This window comes from Pogona vitticeps, chromosome 6, assembly GCF_051106095.1.
Source record: "Pogona vitticeps strain Pit_001003342236 chromosome 6, PviZW2.1, whole genome shotgun sequence".
Taxonomy (NCBI): Eukaryota; Metazoa; Chordata; class Lepidosauria; order Squamata; family Agamidae; genus Pogona; species Pogona vitticeps.
This window is the reverse complement of record NC_135788.1, coordinates 47,973,697-47,994,737: the sequence shown is the minus strand read 5'-3', so window position 1 is coordinate 47,994,737 and position 21,041 is coordinate 47,973,697. Positions and strand designations below refer to the sequence as shown.

The 21,041-nt window shown below is 41.2% G+C and overlaps 1 protein-coding gene across 9 annotated transcripts in view; it reads right to left on the bottom strand.

Annotated features, from left to right (window-relative positions):
- Positions 1-20,745, bottom strand: part of ANO10 (anoctamin 10) — a 168,160-nt gene extending 147,415 nt beyond the window's left edge. For 3 of the 9 annotated variants that reach the window (XM_078377331.1, XM_020799473.3, XM_078377333.1), the window contains exons 1-6: positions 20,622-20,745; positions 12,265-12,422; positions 6,748-6,942; positions 4,381-4,515; positions 3,448-3,567; positions 1,621-2,190 (exon numbers count right to left, since the gene is read on the bottom strand). In XM_078377331.1, coding sequence (XP_078233457.1) covers positions 1,621-2,190; positions 3,448-3,567; positions 4,381-4,515; positions 6,748-6,942; positions 12,265-12,403 — 1,159 coding nt within the window. In that variant the 5' untranslated portion in view covers positions 12,404-12,422; positions 20,622-20,745. The other 6 variants (XM_078377330.1, XM_078377332.1, XM_073003459.2 and 3 more) reach the window with 4 other exon arrangements.
- Between the last annotated feature and the right edge of the window lie 296 nt (positions 20,746-21,041).

Below are 21,041 nucleotides of genomic sequence, written 5' to 3'. Positions count from 1 at the left end.
ATATAAATATTTTAGATAAATACATACATAATAAATTAATTTTCTTGTTTGCCAATCTGAAGACTTGAATACAGGCACTCCTCACATAATGACCTACCTTTTTCATGAAAGCTTGGATTTACAACCCTTTACTATCATCGTAAATGTGTGCTTGCATCTTCCCCACACCCCTTCTCAATTATTTATTACTGCTGTATACAGTATTATTGTTCCTCACTTATCGACCAATTCACAGAATGACCTAGTCGCAGGAACGGAATTTGAACTTGGTCATTAAGTGAGGAGTGCGTGTACAGACTATCACTGTATTACAGCACGCCTTCAAAAATTAAGAGCACCTAGCTTGTAAAAAGATACGCTGGTGGTATTTTTAGTTGTCTGGAATTCTCACTGCTAGAAGAAAAAAACGCGCTGGCTCATATAGCCACAGACATAAAACTGAGATAGGTTCCTTTGTCTTTTCTTCCGTCATCCCTTTGCCTGTGATTTCTACATTGCGTCTGGGTCCACAGCAAACCAAAGTTCAACTGCTTCAAATGAAACATCTTTTTATGAGAAAGTGGAAATGCAGAAATCACACTGCAAAAGGGGAAGAGAAAGCATGTAAGCCCAGCATTGATGCCTGCTCAGTTACCTAATATTATACCATGGTTTAACACTATATACTATTAGAGTAATTTGGGGTTTCTCCTTAAAAAACAAAAGTAATTTTGCCTATAAATTGTAATGTAAAACAAAACAGAACAAAACAACTCAGTAGTGCTTTTTTATCACATTTAGCACAGGGGATGGGGTACCTGGAGGCACACTCTCTGGCAGTAAAGCCTTTCCGTATCAGCCATAGTAATTGACTGGAGGGAGATATTTTAATTGTAATAAAATCTTAGGAGGTTTATGCATTGATCCAGTTACTCAATTCGCCAGTTAAAATTTACTTTATTTTAGTAACTTCATAAGATGTGGACCTCTTCTAACAAAAATCTGCAGCGTTGAGTATGCACCACAAATCTCAAAATACTGATTTACCAATTTAATTGTTCATAGTAGCTGGAAAAGATTTCCATCATTTCCTGAGATTTAGGAGCTTTTACTATATTTGTGTTACTGAACGTGGTGTAGTTGCAGGAAATTCCCAGAGACCTCTGGGTAGTTTGGGCGGCATATAAATTGAATAAATAAATAAATAAATAAATAAATAAATAAATAAATAAATAAATAAATAAATAAATAAATAAATAAATAAATAAATAAATAAATAAATAAATAAATAAATAATTGGGTAAAACTATTACCACGATCAGACATACACAATTACTATAGATAACTTTGTTAGCACAACTAATAACAGTTCACCAGATTGTTTTGAGTTTAATAGTTTTGGGGACAACTGTCAAATTTTCAGATGAAAAAACAGCTATTGAGGAGAAACCTTCCTTCACACTAATGTACATTATAGTTCAGATAAAGAAGCTGTTCTTCATAGTTCGCATAGAAGACAGAAACTATCACTCAGAAGAAGAAATGATCACATGTTACAGCGTGATTCAGTGTAACAATAAAACAGGAACAAAAAACATTATAATAAAACAACATGAAAAAATATTGAGGGAGTAATCTTACCCCATGAGGTTAAGAACTCTGCAGCATATCTATAAATGCGGTTCAGAACTTCAATCACAACAGCGTAAATTATGCTGGGCACGTATAACAGCAAGCTGCTAAAGTCAGATTGGTTCTCTTCATGATACAAATGTGCCTGGTATTCCAAGTCAAAGTAAATCATCATTACGTAAAGTGAGAGGTAGAGGCAAAGGCACACAAATGGTAATGAAACCAGATAAATTCTTAATTGTCTTTTGAAGCTTGAGTATACTGGCTCCTCTCTTCCAGTCACAGGATTGACACCTAAAACCCCATGAAACCCTGGTCTAGGTTCCTCAAACTGTCGCTTCATCAATAGTGTGCCCCATCTGTAGGCCATAATGGCACAACACCGTTTCCATAGTTCAAGAATAACAGTAGACCAAACGAGATTGAATCCTGCGAATAGCACATACTTGTCATAGTCTTCCCAATCAAAGATGTAATAAGGAATCCCAATGATAGCCATTGGAATCAAAGCAAATGTAATATACTCCAAAAATGCAAAGTAGAAGGCAATTGTTTCACCAAAATAGCAGCGGATTTCATCTGTGAAAATAAAAGACGATCAATTTAATCATCACATTCAGAAAATCTGTCTCACATAATTTGTTACAGGGTGCTTTAACATACAGTACTATTACATTCTATTATATATCAAAGCACCTGGCATCAAATGGGTTGGAGTGGCTTTAGCATGAAAAACTAAATATGCAGCTGCCAGAATTGTAGGCATTGTGTTTGCCTTGCCCAGCTATGGTTGCAAAGACACCTATGCATGACTGCTACCATGATACACTGGTACAGCCACCTGAGGCTTTCATCTTCCCTCCCCCAGATGGTGTCTTACAGCAAAAAGGGGGAGAACAGTTTTATAAATCTGTCCCTCCATGTATGCCTTCCTGACTCCAAACTTTATTAACTGTGAACCAACACACCAGTTAGGGAAATCAGCTATCTAATGCTTGAAAACAATATTGTAGGGCAAAACCACTTAATTTAGATTAAATGAAATTAATTAAAATACCTTAAGAACTAAAGAAGCCCCAACTGCATGGCCCTTATGTGTGCATGATATATTTCAGAGGTAAAGGTTTGATGAAGTACTAGGTTTGAAGAAGTACCACGGCAAATGATTGAAGGCCAAGAAATCACAAAATGAAAAAAGTAGAACACTTTGGTCAAATAACAGCTGTAATCTTTACTGAAATACAGTATTCCCAAAGAATGACCAGCAATTGCTGGATTAACCGATTACATCAGTACTGGCAAGGAAAAGAGCCAATAAAGAGCCCAGCAAGCCAATAGATAGCCTGCTGGGCTCTTATGAGGCCAGCCTCAAGAACTTGTCCAAAACAAGTGACCACTGGAAACTTCCAGCAAAACCGTCTCCTTGTAACTGCATACTGGCTGAGGATACTGGGCCATCACAAGACTCAGATAGGCCCCCCTTGCCATGTCTGTTGTCCAGTGTGATACCCAGCTAGTGTGCTGGGTTCATGATAGCACAACCTCACTTCTCTGCAAGGGGGGAAATAATCTGTGTATCAGCAAGTTGGTGATAATTTAGAGAACATCAAAGGAGGCCATAACATCCAACTCCACCTGGCCAGCTACCCATTCATAACTCCCCACTGACTGGCTATTGCTTAAATACAGCTTTACTAAATTTTTCCAATACACCTCACATTAAAGATTGGTCTACAGTTGATCAATGGTCCCTATGATTGTGATAAACTTGTACAATCCAGATCACAACATGTCAAAAAAGGAATCCCTTCTCTTTTTCCAGTGACACCAACTTACCTAAAGGCTGGTAGCTAAATTTCAGTCGTCTATACCAGGTATGCCTAAGTTTCTTTAATTCATCTGTGTCATGAAGTGGAAAAGCCTGAATTAGAATACCACTAGTCATTAGCCTTCGCACTGAAAGAAAAGCAAAACATACATGTTAATTCTGCTGTTTGTTTCTTAACAGAAACACAGTGCACCAAATGGTTATCTGAATAACATTTTTAAAACCTTACTGAAGACTAGCCTTATTATAAACAAGGCTATATAAATTAAATTAAGTTGCTATAGACTTCTTCCCTAAGGACATTCCATTTGAAATAACCTGGTAAAACAATACACACATAAGTATCGCATCACATTCATTTGTTCACCTGATTTTCCAAGACAAGATACATGTGGAGGATTGCAACCTCCTCCCAAGCCCCCACCCTTCAATTTCTTTTCTTACAAAATGTTCATCTGAAAAATCCCCTTGTGCCCTTTTGTGGGATTTTTAAAAAACATTTCAAATAAAAACTAGGGGCCCTGGATGAAGGGCACCACTTCAAAACGTGGAAGAACTGTCTCCCACTATCCTAAAGGATACATCAGGACTTCCTGAACCTTTTTTCTTTCCTTTTTTCTTTTAGAAAGGGGGTCTAGATGGGCCAAGGTGTGCTAGGTGATTACACTTGCACCCCAGCAGCCACATGCAGTTAGTGGGCTGCATGTCACCCATTTCTTAGCTAGATTGAAGACCAAGGCCCACTATCAGCATTCTTAAATTCACAACTGATATGTCACAACTAGTAAATGTTTCAATTACAAAGCGCTGCACCTTCATAAAAATGTGCATGCTTTTCCTAGCATTCATTCCTCCACTATAACATCTGAAGTTGATATTATTGAGCGACTTACAGATGAAATCCAGAAGCAGATTAAAAACAGATATACAAAGCTACTTACTAATTGACTTTCCTGGATAAAGTTTTGCCTGAGGATAGCCAGGGATCATTGTTTCATCTTTGGCTCTTAGGTTTTCAAGTTCGTGTTTGATGATGTACTGACATTCTGCCATTGTAAGGAAATCATGATTGTCCTCTAAACCAGAAATAAATGTTATTATTGAATATTGCCTTATTTTAAAATATCCATAAAATTAATCACTTGCATTTCAGAGCCACCGTAAGTCATCAATGAGAGAGGCTTCTTAAGGAAGTATCTAACCATTATAAATTTTTATATATGTGTTGTACTCCATGTTGTAAGGCGCCTAGAGTGGTCGAAATGCGTTATAAATTTTTATATATGTGTTGTACTCCATGTTGTAAGGTGCCTAGAGTGGTCGAAATGCGTTATAAATTTTTATATATGTGTTGTACTCCACGTTGTAAGGCGCCTAGAGTGGTCGAAATGACCAGATAGGCGGGGTATAAATGAATAAATAAATAAATGAATGAATGAATGAATGAATGAATGAATGAATAAATAAATAAATAAATAACCAAGCCATCAGTCCTGACATTCTGCAAGTATTGGCACAAAAATAAAGCCTAACAAGAGTGCAACTGGAGAGGGAGACTGCCCCCAGGTTGATCTGGGTCAATTCAAAGTTTCCCATAGCAGTTAAATCACTGTTGTCATTCACATAGAATATTTAACTATCCCAAGCATTCTGGCCGCAAGAGTCCACACCACACTTCAAATCACTAGACTGTTCACCAAGGTCATAGGGAACCCACCTTCCTTTGTCATTAACTTTTTTCAGCAAGTGACATGGCATAGAATTGATATAAGAACTCGTAAAGCTACAGTTCTTAACCAACATACAGTATTGCTGAATTGGAAAAACATGATAAAAAACTGTTTGGAGGAGAGATCAGAGACACTTACTTGAGAAGGATGTCCCTGCTGTATTGGCATATGTTGTAGGGGTTCAAACTGCAATTTAGAGCTGTTAGTAGAGATGGGGACAAAGCACCAAAGTGGTGCTTCATCTTGGTTCGTGGGTCGTCAAACTTGACAAACCACGAATTGCCCCCCAGTGGCCCGACAAACCAAGAATCATTTCGTCGGTTCGGCGGTCATTTTTTTTTAAAGACAGCCCATGGGGGTCTAAATACAGTATAAATACAGTATCTCTCATGGCTCCCAATTGCTGAATTTGTCCAGCTGGATAAACTTGAAGTGACTCTTTACCACATCTATGATAAAACTTAGGTAAAAGAAGCAAAGACAGGTTTGCTGAACATCCTTCAATATCTGATCTAAGGAGGATGATACGATCAGAAGATAATGCAATTGGAGATAAACTTGATTTCTTCTAGTCCTCAAGTATACTACAAGAGCCACCACAAGTTTCAAGAGGAGGAGGAACGATGAAGGACAGAGGTTGATACATTAGTGATTGCCTTGATACACAAAACAGAGAAACTTCCTGTGGGATGGGTGGACTGGTATGCAGGCATACCTCCCTCAAATTTATAAAGGCTAAACATTTGTCCACATGAGTATCTTCCAGGACCATTCTGCATTTCCATACAGAATCTATATTTTTTCACATACCAGTTCTCCCATTTCAGATGTATAATGACCTTCCAATCCTTACTGCTTTGAAGCATAAGAAACAATAACAAGAAGAACCCTGAGAATGTTTCAGCCAGCAATACTGGTTCTACCGCCCATATTAGAGTTGCTAGTAAGTCACTTCTGACTTAAGGGCACATAAGTGTCAGGCTAGCACTATTTAAACTCTGTGCAGCAATGCCAAAAAATCCCCTGCAGCAAAAATACACACGTTGTGACTCTGGAGGCAGTTGTTCCCCATTGTCCAAAGAGCACTCTCCTTTACCTTAATAGAGGGCAATGGAAAACTGTAATTTCCTTACAATCAGAGCACCTCATGTCAGCCAGGGATTCCAGTCCTGCGGGGGAGGCAGAAGGGAGTGTCTGTTCCTCCACTCTGTGGCACTTGACCAGAGGCCCTAATGAGCCCTGGCTACCTAGCGTTGGGTAAGAGTCATTATCAACCAAACAGTATAATGTTCCCAGTTCCCCCAAGAACTGAGAGGAAACATTCTCAGATGGGAAAAGGCAGTCAAACATTGACTGACAAATTTGACCAAGGAATGAGTAGGAGCAACGAACTCTACAGTATTCTGCACCACTGCAGGAGCATTTAAGTTTAAACAAAGAGGGTGGGAAAACATCATGTTAAAGCAGAATCACATTCCATATATCAGAATTACACACAGAGAAAGTTCAATAAACAAAACAGTTTTATATAATTGTTTTTGGATTATCCCTAATAAACCCTAATATAGATTGATTTACCTGCAAAATTCTTGAAGTTTTTTCTAGTACTATATGTAAAGGCTCTCATTGTATTATCATTGCATTCTTTTACCAACCCCACTGCTTCAGCTCCTAGAAGCAATCTCACGTGGGACGCTCCAACAAGATATATGTTCTTGCTTCCTTCAATTTCTCTCCCACCTTCCACCAAGGGTTTAACCAAAAGCTGTGCTCCTTCAAAGTAAGGCAAAATATTAGAATCAGCATTTTTAAGGTAAGTTTGTAAAGCAGTTATATTTTCTGCCAAATACATAGAGTTATAGACTCATGCATTGGAGAGGTTCATGGTAAGAGTCCCATCACCTAAGGGGCTACAGCAGCAGCCCTAGAACCACCAAGCACATTTGTATTAAAAGTTAAATGAATAAAAGAAAAAGTCAAGGACAACTGGTTTCCATGGAAGTGAGTTATGCACAGGTTTCAGCTCTGCCACTTCAAATATCAGGAACTTATGTTTGGCTGGATGATAGCTACAGAGTGAAAACTTTGAAAACATAAACAGAATGCAACATTCAAAGTAAATATCATATTATAACCCCAATTACAAATGAGGTTTCTGTGTTTTAAAGTGTGTGGGGGCAAACACTTCAGGAGGTAGAAATTGAGAGCAGAGGGGCAATGGGAGATGGAGGTGTTTGACAAATGGTGAAAAGGATCAAGCACTCTTTTGCATCTTCTCCTCTACTGTACCTCTCTCTCAAATATAGCCATTGGGGCATAGTTAAAAACAAGCCATCAAAACTTACTTAAGACACAAGCAGAGTAAGGATGTAGAGAGGTTACCTACCTGTAACCATGGTTTTTTTAGTGGTCCTCTGTGAATCCACACAAATGGATTCACAAATGGATGCACAGGGCATCTCGGAAGTTTCTAGAGCTTAAAAACATGTGATTAGTAGGACGTTCCCCCATGGAGCACATGCTCCGCCCGAACAAGGTCCTCTCAGTTCCCAAAGTCCGCGGCTGTTAAAAAGATTAGATAAAGACAACAGAGTGACGGATAGAGGGGAGGATGGGCAGGATGTGTAGATTCACAGAGGACCACTCGAAGAACCATGGTTACAGGTAGGTAACCTCTCTTTCTTCTTCATGGCATCTGTGAATGCACACAATTGGGTGACTGACAAGCTCACTTACCGGTTGGTGGGCTGTACCCACCAACCGGTAAGCTCTCCCAAACCGGGCATCATTCTTTGCTCGAACATCCAACCTGTAGTGTGAGATGAAGGTGGATGGATTGGACCATCTGGCCACCTGACAGATGTTGGAAATGTTCACACCACGCTGAAATGCAGTGGAGGTAGCCATATCTCTCGTGGAGTGGGCCTTAGTGGTGTCAGGAGGCTCTTTCCCTGTGAGTTCATCAGTCAGGGAGATGGCTTGAACTATCCATTGAGACAAAATCTGCGATGATGCTGGAGAGCCTTTATGAGGTCCATGAAACCAAATGAAGAACCAAGGAGATGCCCTGACTTGCTAGCCACCCATTTGTGCAAGAGCGCGATGAACGTCTGAAGTGTGGAACATGTGCTCAAGATCAGAAGTCGGTGAAGGAAAGAGAGATGGTAAGATGATAGGTTGACTCAAATGAAAATCAGATACTACCTTACGGGTGAATGAGACATCTGGATAAAGTGTGACTTTGTTAAGATGGAATTGTATGTATGGAGAGTCACATCTGAGAGCAGAAAGTTCACTCGCTCAACAAGCTGAGGTGATGGCTACCAGGAAAAGAGTCTTCAATGAAAGAAGTTTGAAATTAGTGGAAGCCAGGGGTTCAGTTGGTGGTTTGGTGAGAGCATTCAGAACGGTTTGGAGAGACCACTGAAGAAGTGGAGGTCGCTTTGGAGGGCGAATATTGTGAAGTCCTTTTAAAAATCTTTTCAAGGTTGGATGAGAGGACATTTTCGCTGATTCTGCATCTGGTGGTTGATGAGCTATAATTGCAGTGATATAAACTCTGAGAGTGGCTTGAGAGAGTCCCAGGTTGAAAAGGTGTAAAAGATAATTAAGCAATGTATCTAGAGAAGTTGGGGAGGCTGAAAGATTTTTAGAGGTAGCATAGGTAGAGAAAGACTTCCATTTATAATTATAAAGAATTTGTGTGGATGGCTTCCTAGCTCTACTAATGATGGCTGCTGTGGGGGAAGAATCCCCCATGCTGTAAGTTTGAGGGACGTTAGGTCTGGGTGAGAAATCTTGCCATCGTCCTGAGAAAGCAGGTTCGGGATGTTGGGGAGGCGGAGGAAAGTGGTTGACATCAACTTGAGGTGTGTAAACCATGGCTGTCGAGGCCACCAAGGGGCGATCAGAATTGCATCAGCGTGGAACTGGCGAATTCTAATTATGGTTATCTGGATGAGAGGGATTGGGGAAAATAGGTAGATAAGATGATTTACCCAATCGATCATGAAGGTGTCCCCAATTGAATTGGTGCCGATCCCAGAACGGGAGCAGTATTGACTGCACTTCACGTTGTTTGCTGTTGCAAAGACGTTGATGAGTGGTTCTCCTCAATCGTGGCAAATTTGAGTGAAGATGGAGTCGTTGAGTACCAATTCGTGATTTAATACTGTGAGGCAACTGAGGTGCTCAGCTAAAATGTTGTCCTCTCTGGCAATGTGAACCGCGATTGGAAATACATGGTGGAGACAGCACCATTCCCAAAGACAAAATACCAGAAACAGGAGTAAAATGGAGTGTGTACCGCCTTGCTGGTTCACATAGTACATAGCTGTTGTGTTGTCCGTTGCAAGTTGGACAGCTCAACCTGAGATCAAAAGCTGAAAGGCTCTGAAGGCTTTGATTACTGCTAAGATTTCTTGCTGATTGATGTGTACTGATTGTTCTTTCTTTGACCACAAGGCATGGATTCTGTGGTCTTGGCAGTGTGCTCCCCATCCTAGAGGACTGGCATCAGTAGTAACCTGGATAGTGAGCTGGAGAGGTGTGAAAGGTCGGCCAATGAGGAGGTTCGGGACAAAGGTCCACCAAGTAAGTTGTTGGGTAAGTTGGAGTTACCCTGAGATGTTTTTCCGAATGGTCTATGAGTGGGTTGAAAAGAGAAAGGTACCATGCTTGAAGATATTGCATTTTGAGTCTGGAGTGTTGAATCACAGAAGTAGTGGAGGCCATGAGACCTAGTAGATGTTGAGCCTGGTGTGCAGAAACCAAAGTGTGCGGTCGAAGTGTCAAACTGCTAATTTTAACTTTTTTAGTCGGTCTGAAGGAAGGAAGGCTCAGGCTTTGGGGGAATCAAGGTAGGCACCAATGTATTTGGTTGTTTGTGAAGGCTCGAGATGAGACTTGGAGAACTTGACTTTGAGACCAAGGCACTGTAAGGTATTGAGAGTGGTAAATCTTCGATTCGAGATCTGGTATCATCAGAGATACCTGCAAATCTGAGCCAAGCATGGCGTCGAAGCACAATTGATGTGGCCATGGCTTTGGAAGCGGCATCAGCAGTGTGTCGGGATGCAATTCTTTGTTGTTTAGCAAGCATAGAAGCTTCGGTATGGATGTTAAGAGCTTCCGTTTTAGATGCTTCAGGGACCGTCTGAAGAATAGGGAGAACCTTATTCCATAACTGATGATGGTACGCGCCCATCGCCGCTTGATAATTTGCTACTTTCATCAGGAAAGATGTGAGGGAATAGAGTCGTCTCCCAAGAATGTCTAGTTTTCTACCTTTCCTGTTTGTTGGGGTGACTGATGATTTGTTCTGAGCTCTGGATTGGTTTGATTCCACAATAACAGAATTGGGAGTAGGGTGCTTTGTTAGGAACGATGTGTCAGTACCGTGTGTTTTATAATGATTCTCCACTCTCCTTGAAATTTGTAGGGATGAAGGAGGCTTGTCCCAGGGTTCCTTGACCAAATCTGGCATTGCAGGGATGAAGGTGAGGCTAAGCAGGGGTGTTTTATCCTGATTTATATCACTGAAGACCAAATCTTGCTTGGGTGGTGGCGGTTCTTCGATGTCGAGTTCCAGGAATTTGGCCATCCTCATAACGAGTTGGGAATAGGAGGTGAAATCCTCTGATGAAGGAGGGTGGTTGTCAGCCACATCCGATCCAGGGTAGGTATGTTTGATGGAGATTCCTGAGAGATACTGGAGTGGAGAATATTGATCTGTTGAAGATGAAGTGGAGGGAGAGGCAGGTTGGTTAGGTCTGATTGGTTGCGATCTGCCGGGATCAGAGGGAGGAGGTGCTGGCCCTTTGTAAGTAGTGGTGGCTTAAACTGAGGGTTGATGATGTTGCGATACCGATGGTAGTATAGGCTCATATCAAGATCATTTCCATGTTGAATGTTCAGGTCGTTTCAATGTTGAATGTTCTGGTAAGGTGTCATGACATTTATAAGATGGTTTTGAGGAAGCGATTTGTTCAGAAGGCGGAGCGTGTGAAGAAGGTTTATAATGTTCGTGTCGAGGTGGAGACGGGAATGCCAAAGGAGAATGTCGTGCTTGGTACGGTATTGTATAGCGTACCCTCTTAGGCTTGTCGTAGGAGACCTGTTCAGGCATGTCCTCTTGGATATGTGTGTCATAGGATGGGTAATATGGAACACCTCAGTTGCCTCGTTTGCAATACCAAGCTTGGTAGTGGTATCGAGGGAGTTCATAATGGTAATGAGGTGGCTCCTGATGAGAAAAAAGGGTGAGGTACAGAGTACCGATTTGAAAAAAGTTGCTCTAGCGGTCCGATATAGGTCTAACCTACACGGCAGCTAAAGTTGAACTGAGAGGACCTTGGGTGGGTGGAGCATGTGCTCCACGAGGGAATGTCCTACTAATCATGTGTTTTTAAGCTCTAGAAACCTCCAAGATGTCCAGCACAGGTGAGGAACAACCCTTTTGTGTACATTCACAGAGGCCATGAAGAAGAACCTTCTATTTTCTTTCACATTATGTAACAAAATATGGAACGCCGTAGTTGCCTCGTTTGCGATACCAAACTTGGTAACAAAACAAAATCTGCAGTCCTTTCATACTTCCCCAGGATAGGATGTCGCAGAGCTCAAAACTGAGGGAAACAACCGAACATTTACTTCTGGTTTTTATTTTTAATGATTTGTTGTTTATCTAGGAGAGCTAAAGGAGGCAAAGCAGAGCAGGCAGACAACCCAACAAACAGTATTTATCCTCACTGATTCCTTAAAGAAAAAAGCATGCAATTTAAACAAATGTCAAAACTCAGATTGTATTTACTCCATAGGTCCATTGAAAACTGTTTTTCTTCCTTTTCTGCCACATACATGCGGTTACCACTAGTTAGAGGCTGGTAGCTTGTTTTTTCAAAATATACAGTACTTTGTTTCTAGTGCTGCTCTTCACATTTATCTTTTAAAACACAATTTTGCCATTGCCAGAAAATGAACTAATTTTGTGCTGTTTTACTGCCTAGCAAATTAGTTTTTTATATATCAATACTTATATGGAAATGATAAAAACCTTTAAAAACCAGAGAATTTTGTAAAATTCAGAGCATCTACCTCCATTTTTCTTCTTCTCCACAATCTTTTTTGTTAGCCATTCCTTGGTTTCATCTTTGGTGTCTTCTGAAAGCTCAACTACCACCAAAGGTCTGAAATTTGCTTCAAATGTGTCATATGCAGACCAACTTATCTTCATCTTCTGGACAACTAAACAACTGAAAAAGTAAAATGGCAAAAGAGAAAAACATTCAGCAATATCCTGTTTCGTACATATGTTACTGTTGGTGTGCACAGAAAAGAAATGTTCACCTTCAACCTCTGAAGAGTGTTTTCCAGTATTTCTACATACTTTCTGCCAGTCTATAAAATTCAACGGCATTCTATATAAAGTTCAGCATGTAGAAACTGCATTGTTAAAAAAGTCTATGCTAGTCCTTTTTTTCTAATACACAATGAGGTTTGAGCAAATCAAGTGAACATGCACAATAGTTTCTCTACTTGCTATCTAGCTAACAATATGACCTGCTGACTAGCTTTCATTTACAGAAGGTAAAAAGGGTAGCTTCAACCAAGCATATCTTATAAGAAGCAAATCCCCAGAGCAAAGGGTTACTCTATATTTTAGGCTGGGGAATTGGATTGATGCAGAGGGGTTGATTGCCACCCCTACCCACACAGTGAAATTTGGTGCAATCCAGCCTGTACTTAAACAGTACTTTCTTCAATGCAATCGATTTTAACTCTCAAGCTAGCTGTCCTTCCATCCACACCAGAGATTGTGCTGTGGGCCGTCTTCTTCATTTATATCAATCCAATCTGTCCCTGTTTCAAGTACTATGGCACTCCCCTTCCCACCCCTTCAATTACTGACACTCCCCTTCCTGCCCTTTCCCTGCCTATTTTTGTTTCGGCCATTTATGATGAATATTTTTTTCTTAAAAATTCAGAGGCACAGCATTACAGCAATGTATCTGCCTAACATGGTAGACATTATTTTATATTTCAGGGCATTACTAACAAATTTCCATTGATTACTTTGCAGATAAATAATTTCTTGTAGGCGTGTCTGCTTTCACATTATTCATTGCATTGGCAAAGTACTGTTAGGTCTTGTGCCATCAAAGTAATATAGCTTTGCAGCATAGTTTCATAGTGAAAAGCCCATATTAGTTTATCCACCAATGCCCTGGTGGCAGTTTTGAGCACCCAGTCTATAGGTGAAGATGGCATGATGGCTGGGACTGTGTTGTTTGCTGCATTTTCTGGATGGTACTTTGGAGAAAGTTGTTTCTGCCAATTAACTGTTAATGTGGTGGACGTATGGCCCAGATGGAAAATCAACAATGGATCGTTCTAAGTAGAAACATGTGCGAACAAGATCTTTCAATCCAAACAGTACCAACAACTGTGCCAATGAATGCTGGATAGCTCAGTGGTTTAGGCATCTGGCTGAGAAGTTGGAGGTTGGGAGTCTGATTCCACACTTGACAGAGACCGGACTCAATTATCCAGAGGGTTCTTTCCAGCTCTGCAGTTCTAAGATTATTATTATATCATCCTAAGATTATAATGTTGTCATGTTATGGCCTCTTCCCTCCAGGCTGTAACATCACCTGCCTCAATCTATTTTGTCTTCCTATTGTAGTGCTTCTTTCTGCAAATACAGATATTCCGCTAGTGCCTAGAGGCACTATGCAAAATGTGCTGCAGCTTTGCCCATTACAGTGGTGCCTCGCTTAGCAAGCGCTCCATTTAGCGACGAAATCGCTTTGCGGCGAACTTTTTGTGATCGCTTTGCGATGTTCCCTATGGGGGGATTTTGCTTTGCGATGATCAGTTCCCTGCTTCGGGAACCGATCATCGCAAAGCGACCGTTTTTGCACAGTTGACTGGCGGTTTCAAAATGGCCACCAGGTAAACAAAATGGCTGCCCACTGTTTTCTGGGACGGATTCCTCGCTTAAAAGACACCGAAAATGGCCGCGCTATGGAGGATCTTTGCTGACCGGTGAGTTTTAAGCCCCTAGGAACGCATTAATCAGGTTTTAATGCGTTTCTATGGGCTTTTTAATATCGCATAGCGACGTTTTCGTTCAACAGCAATTTTTGCAGAACAAATTAACGTCGCAATGCGAGGCACCACTGTATTCTTCATTCTAGTGAGGCCAGTGTATACAGAAAGCAAAAGGACTGAGGTGTCCTAGGAAAAGCAGCTCCTCCAAACTTTCTATTCTTTATATCAGAGCTATAACTGGCAGGAAAAGAGTGGCAGTGACTAAGTCACACATTAACATGTGACTTAACTGCTCTCACACCCCTTCTGATGTCTAGGCTTCAAGGAAAGAGCCTGCCCAAGGCCTATGAGCCAAACGGACCATAGCTGTAGGCTAAATCCGAGCCAAACAATGAAGTTTCCATTTCCCATATCACACAGGATTGTACACAGCACAATTCTAAACATACTTATTGATAAGTAATTGCCACTGTTCAACAGGGTCTTACAGCCAGATAAATGGACAGGAGATTGTAATATAAAACTGCATCTGTAGGATTATGATGTTAGAAAATTACTATGTTTACCTTAATCTTTAAAGTACACACATATGCAGCCCAACAAATATCTTCAATGTTTCATAATTCAAGTTTGAATTATGTGCTAATGCTTTAGCTGGCACTTTCCACTGTCAGCATTTATGGCCAGGTCATACATGAATCACTTGCATGCCCTCCCTTAGCTAATATGTATAATGGTGACAGATATCTAAATTAAATTAGTATGCTGCCTTTTCTAACATGTATATATAAAGTGGCATGCACTAATGTTGCAGTACAAATAGCAATAACATTTGGTGAATACAGTGGTGCCTCGCTTAACGAGCGCACCGTATAACGATGAAATCGCATAGCGATCCGCTTTTTTGGATCGCTAATGCGATCGCTTAATGATGGCCCCTGTGGCCGGAAATCGCTTTGCGAAGATCAGCTGTTCGGCGGTTTCAAAATGGCCGCCGGAAGCCCCAAAATGGCCGCGCACAGCGTTTTCGCGCCCTGCCCTCGCTTACCGAGGACGCAAAAATGGCTGCCGGACCGGGATGCATCGCTGAACGGTGAGTTTTTGCCCATTTGGAATGCATTAAACGATGTTTAATGCGTTCCAATGGGCTTTCCCGTCCCACTCAGCGATGTTTCGCCATAGCGAAGGTTAATCCGGAACGGATTAACCTCGCTATGCGAGGCACCACTGTACTCGTTCTGAATTAGGCTGTAAACATATATGCAAAAGTAGCCAAGCTACTGACTAGGGCCAGCTACAGGGAGCATATAATGCACCTGTTACAATAACTGCACTGGCTACCAGTACGTTCTTCGGCTCAATTCAAAGTGTTAGTCATTACCTATAAAGCCCTATACAGCTTAGGTCCAGGATACCTGAAAGACCATATCTCTCTATATGCACCTTTTCGGTGATTAGGTTCAGTAGAGAAGACCCTCCTCTAGGTCCCATTGCCAGCACAAGCACAGCTGATGGGGACACGGGAGAGGGCCTTCTCTGTGGCAGCTCCCAGGCTATGGAACGCTCTCCCTCGGGAGATCAGGATGGCCCCTTCTCTGTCATCCTTCCGAAAAAAGCTAAAGACCCATCTCTTCAGGCAGGCTTTTAACAATTATAATTGAATCTCTGAATCCCATTTCAGCAGAAATTTTAATCTTTTATGTTTTCATGTTTTAATCTTTTAATTGTATTTTAAATCATATATTGTTTAATTTATCTTTTAATATTTAACATACTGTGTTTTTAAATTGTGTGAATTTTAATGTTGTGAGCCGCTTTGGGTCCCTTGTTTGGAGAAATGTGGCATATAAATAAATAAATAAATAAATAAATAAATAAATAAATAAATAAATAAATAAATAAATAAATAAATCAATCAATCAATCAATCAATCAATCAATCAATCAATCAATCAAGAAAGAAAGAAAGAAAGAAAGAAAGAAAGAAAGAAAGAAAGAAAGAAAGAAAGAAAGAAAGAAAGAAAGAAAGAAAGAAAGAAAGAAAGAAAGAAAGAAATTCAGGGGAAGTTTTAATAAATTTGTTCATCAAGAAAAAACTGCTTCTCCCTATAGTTCTTTTCCCCCTGATCATCAATGTGGATGATTATGGTCAGTTTCTCTCATGATGCAGCAATACTGATGGTGTAAAAAAATACATAAGCTTGGAGACAAGCAAGCAAAAATTAAATGAGGACTAAAGCAGTAGGTTTATGCCACCACGTCCCTTCTATATACACACACCCAGAGGTAATTCCATTAAATTCAGTCAGGCACACTTTTGAGAAGACTTCTATAGTGGGCTTCACTAGATGGGCAGTATAAAAATTTAATAAATTAATTCTACAAAACTGCACTACAAATTACTCAGGAAACCAACATTGCATTTTAAATTTTAACTACTGTATGCCAGTGTCTGTAAAAATCCTAAACCTACTGTATTTTTCGCTCCATAAGACGCACCTTTCCATAAGACGCACCAATTTTTTAGGAGAAGAAAACAGGAAAATATAATCTGTTTTCTTCACTCCATAAGACGCACAGACTTTCCACCCCCCTGTTTTGTGGGGAAAAAGTGTGTCTTATGGTAGGAAAAAATGGTAAATATGCAAGTTTTCTATTGACTAGACCAGTAATCCACACACTTTTAATATTGTATTGAAGGCATCATATTTTTATACTGTGAATGACTTTTGATATGATTTAGAAATGAACTAATAGTTCCCAAAGCAAATAATGATATGAAACATTTATGATCAACTATTTCATACCATGCTTTTGCCATGTTATGTCTCCTTCTCTTATGTCTGATGAAGTGGACTTGTTCACAAAAGCTCACATTAAAAAATATAAAAGTCTTTAAAGTGCCACAATGTTTTTGTCTTTTTTACTCTTTATTTTTATTTTATTTTTAATATATCATATCACTTCTTGATTTCTGAAATGCCTTTGATGGATATAGAAGCAAATAAAATCTAACTCTTGACAAGTTACCATGATCCTCGCGGTCCTTGCAGAACCATTCATAAGAATGAGAAACAGCTTTGAAGCAACAGCTTCAACTGACAGAATCCATGACAAAAAGGTCTTTTTAGTGTGAGGTATAATAATGACAACCATGTCAGTGCTTGGACACATTATAGAAAAGTACCTAATTGCAATATTTCACTCAATAGTTCAAGACACTAGCCCAGAACTTCCAAAAGGTAGTGATCTTCAATTTCCCTTTTTTTTTCCTTTGATAATTCACACAAATGTTCATGTTAAATTAATTTTAATAAAGATATGGAAATATTTTATATTAAATTAAACTGCTGGTCTACCCAGCTCAACACTGTTTGACTCTTTCCTGACCAGCAGTGCTCTCCAAGGGTTCATTTGGTTGGCTCTTTCACAACACCCCTACCCTAGAGCTTCTGACTGAAGATGTCGGGAACTAAACGTAATATCTTTCTGCAGAGTGCATATTCTGTCACTGCAAATAATGACAAGACCTTCTGAAATCAATGACACTTGCTAGTCCTTTTGAACAAGCCTCATTTATTTATCGACTTTACGTAAGGCTAAATCTGGATTCAATCCAACAGCAGGTGTTTCTCTGAAACCTAACTCCAAAAATCCTGTTCAGCTTCCACTAAAAAATCCTTAAAGTAAATTTTTAAAAGTCCTGCCATTTTTCCAATTGACCAAAATTACTTTTCCCTTTACTCACCCAGTTATCCCTTATTTCTTCCTTTCCATGAAACTTTCTTCCTGTTTCCCACCTCACCAAATGAGTTGCTTTTTGTCCCCCCTCTCATCTCACACCAGCCACCTAGCTGATCTCTCTCTCTCCATCCTTCCGTTTCTTTTCTCTCTTATACTTTTCTCTGATCTTCCTCTTCCTTTGCTCAGATACTCATCCATAATTTTCTGCTGTTCACTTGCCTCCCACTGCCAGACAGCAACACCTTTCCCCTTCTACTTGTTTACAAATTCAGAGGCATTGTAGAAGGAAGCAACAGTCACTGCCAACATATTGTTTTCCTGTTCTGCCTGTGGTCCATGTGCATCCACCTAAGGCTTTCTGAAAAAATGAACATGACAGAATTGATTGCAGTCTCTCTTCACCAAATTAGGAAACTGCTACCTAGTGACTGAAGATGGTATTACAGACCACAAAAAAATAAATAAAATTAAGCTTACGCATGCTAAATTAAAGGTGTCTAGGGTTCATCTTCTTGGAGCTACAGCACAGACAGACATTTGTATTAACATAAATCATGAAAAGTTTGAAAAAAGAGAACAATGAGCTATTAAATATTGAAAATATATACTTAGGAAAGCCTCAAAGAAGGGCTTGATTTGAACTAAAGATATCAGACCCTAACACTCAAACTAATGAATAATTAACAGTACCCCTGATCATATATAGAAAACTTTTTTTACTCATTAGCCTGTGCAATTTCAATTAGAAAACAAGTTTCCAGGAAGATCTCATCCCCAGCATTTCCTCTGCCAAACAAAAATAAAATACTGCTTCATCTTTATATTTCAGACATAGAAAAATCTAAACTCTATTTTAAGACAACACTGACTATAACAAAAAGCTTTGTAGCACTTTAAAAAATAAGAATTTAATTTAATATAAGCTTTGATGGACTACAATCTACCACATAATGTCTTTTCTTCCTGTTGTAACCAATGAATATAGCTATCCTGGAACTTTATTATTGCATCATATATCACTTGAAGTACAGAAAAACCAGTATTTTCTAATGATTTAATGCAGTGCTGTGCCAAGGATAATCCAACTTTTTTATCCCCAAAGTAAAAGCACAATGGACTACAGTATTTCCTCTGCACCAGTGATGGAAAATATGTGGCCTTGTATAATTTGTTCAATGCAATTTTCATCTCTCATCACTGGCTAGGGCTGATGGGAGATGCTGAGGGTCAAAAAATTCCTCATCCCTACCCTATGCAGGAAACAGTGCCTGACATGAAAGGAAAACAACTTGATACATCTTACTATCATATGCCCAGTTTTGTACAGCTGGGAAACTTCTTAGTCCTTTCAACTCTACCTAAATGCTCTTCCCTTCCCACCATAAGCACCCTCATACTGACAACTTATAAATGGGCATAGGTTCTCAATATGCATACATTGTCTGGGAAGAAAAAATATTGGTGTGCTCAGTGTATATCACATGCAGGTTTGTTTTCTCTCCCCCCAAATCTGCTTTTAAGTGCACAATTGTGTTTTATGTGCAAGAAAAAAAATGTTGCAAGGGCCCTCTCACATTTCAGCAGCAAATCTAGATTTTTCCATAAAGTGCAACCTCCTCTAGGAACCACAGACAAACCTGCTTCCTGAAAAGCATGCATCTGTGACTAAAACATTTTTGAACAGGCGTTTGAATTGCACTGACAATTCACACGTCTGGAGGTGCAAGAGCGAAGTGCTTCATAACGGAGGCATCGCTGATACCCACCAGTGCACGTTTGACTTCAGTATCTGCCAGGTCATTAAAGCTCACTGAAAATCCCAAATCTGGAGTTGAGTGTGCAAATCTTAAACCCTTCGGCAATGGGCAGGCAGCACACCCACACCTACCTACCCTTAAGTTCCCTTCAACTCGTTTTGGAATTGACACCTATGTAGGATCGGCTGCTTTCGCAAACTCCTTCCCTCCACCCCACCCGTGACTCTCCGCACACGTAAAACCCATGCCTGGCGCAAGGAAGGGCTCGGCCCGCTAGCCCAGAAAACGCCACGCAGGGGCCAACTCGTTCGTGTTCTCTTCCAAGGCTCAAGACTGTTGCCCTCGGGGGGCGAGAAGCCCCACCCAGGGCTGCAGAGCCGAGCCGGGCTGGGCTGAGGAAAAGCAAGGAGTGGGGCGGAGAGGGAGGAGGAGAAGAAGAAGAAGGGCAACGGCGGCGGCAAGAGACCCGCGCATTGCAAACCCCCTCAGCCGAAGGAGGAGCGAGGAGGGAGACGCCAACGAGGGAGCGGAAAGGGGAGGCCTCCAGGAAATCCAGGAGGAAAGACGGGGGCTTGCAGCACAAGCCGCCGTTCCGCGTTGCCGCCGGCCCCACGGCTTCCCTCCCTCCTTCCTTCCTTCCTTCCTTCCTTCCTCAGCCTCCCGCTTCCCGCCTCCCTCTCCACCACCACGCCCGGCGCCAACTTTCTCCAGACGCCCTGAAGAGCTCGCCAGGCACCTGACGGTCCCCTCTCGCCAGGGGACCCAAAAAAAAGGGAGAGGCTGGGGGGAAAGGCGCTCGGCCCTCCTCGTCGTCGGCGCCTCAGGCTCCCAGCGGGAGAAAAGGCGCCTCCTCCTCCTCTTCCCGCCGGGGCCTCCGCCGCCCTCTCGCCCATTCACTCACCCTCTCCCCTCGCTTCTTCGGGTCAGCGGGAGTTAGACAGGCAGGGGCAGCCGCGCCGGCAATGGGCGGAGCCGCTCGGACCACGAGGCGGGGGGGGCTTCGCGTGACAGGAGGGCGGGGACTCGAGTCGCCCCGCCCCGCCTCCTGCCGCGTGGGCATCCCTACCCTCCGAGAGATACTGTACTGTCTGGATTTCGGGTTGCCCTTCCGCCGGACAATTCGTCGTGCGCTTTCCGAAGCACTAGGCTGAGTTTTCATTAGGTAACGGTTAGGGTTTCAGGCGTTAACTGTAGAAGCCAGACCGGGTACGTCTTACGGAAGCACGCGTGCGAAGGATTCAGGTCTTCAGCGGTCCGACCAGTTAAATGCGATGCACAATTTGAGAGTTGAAAAGCAATTTACTGTATGACTGGAAGCTTC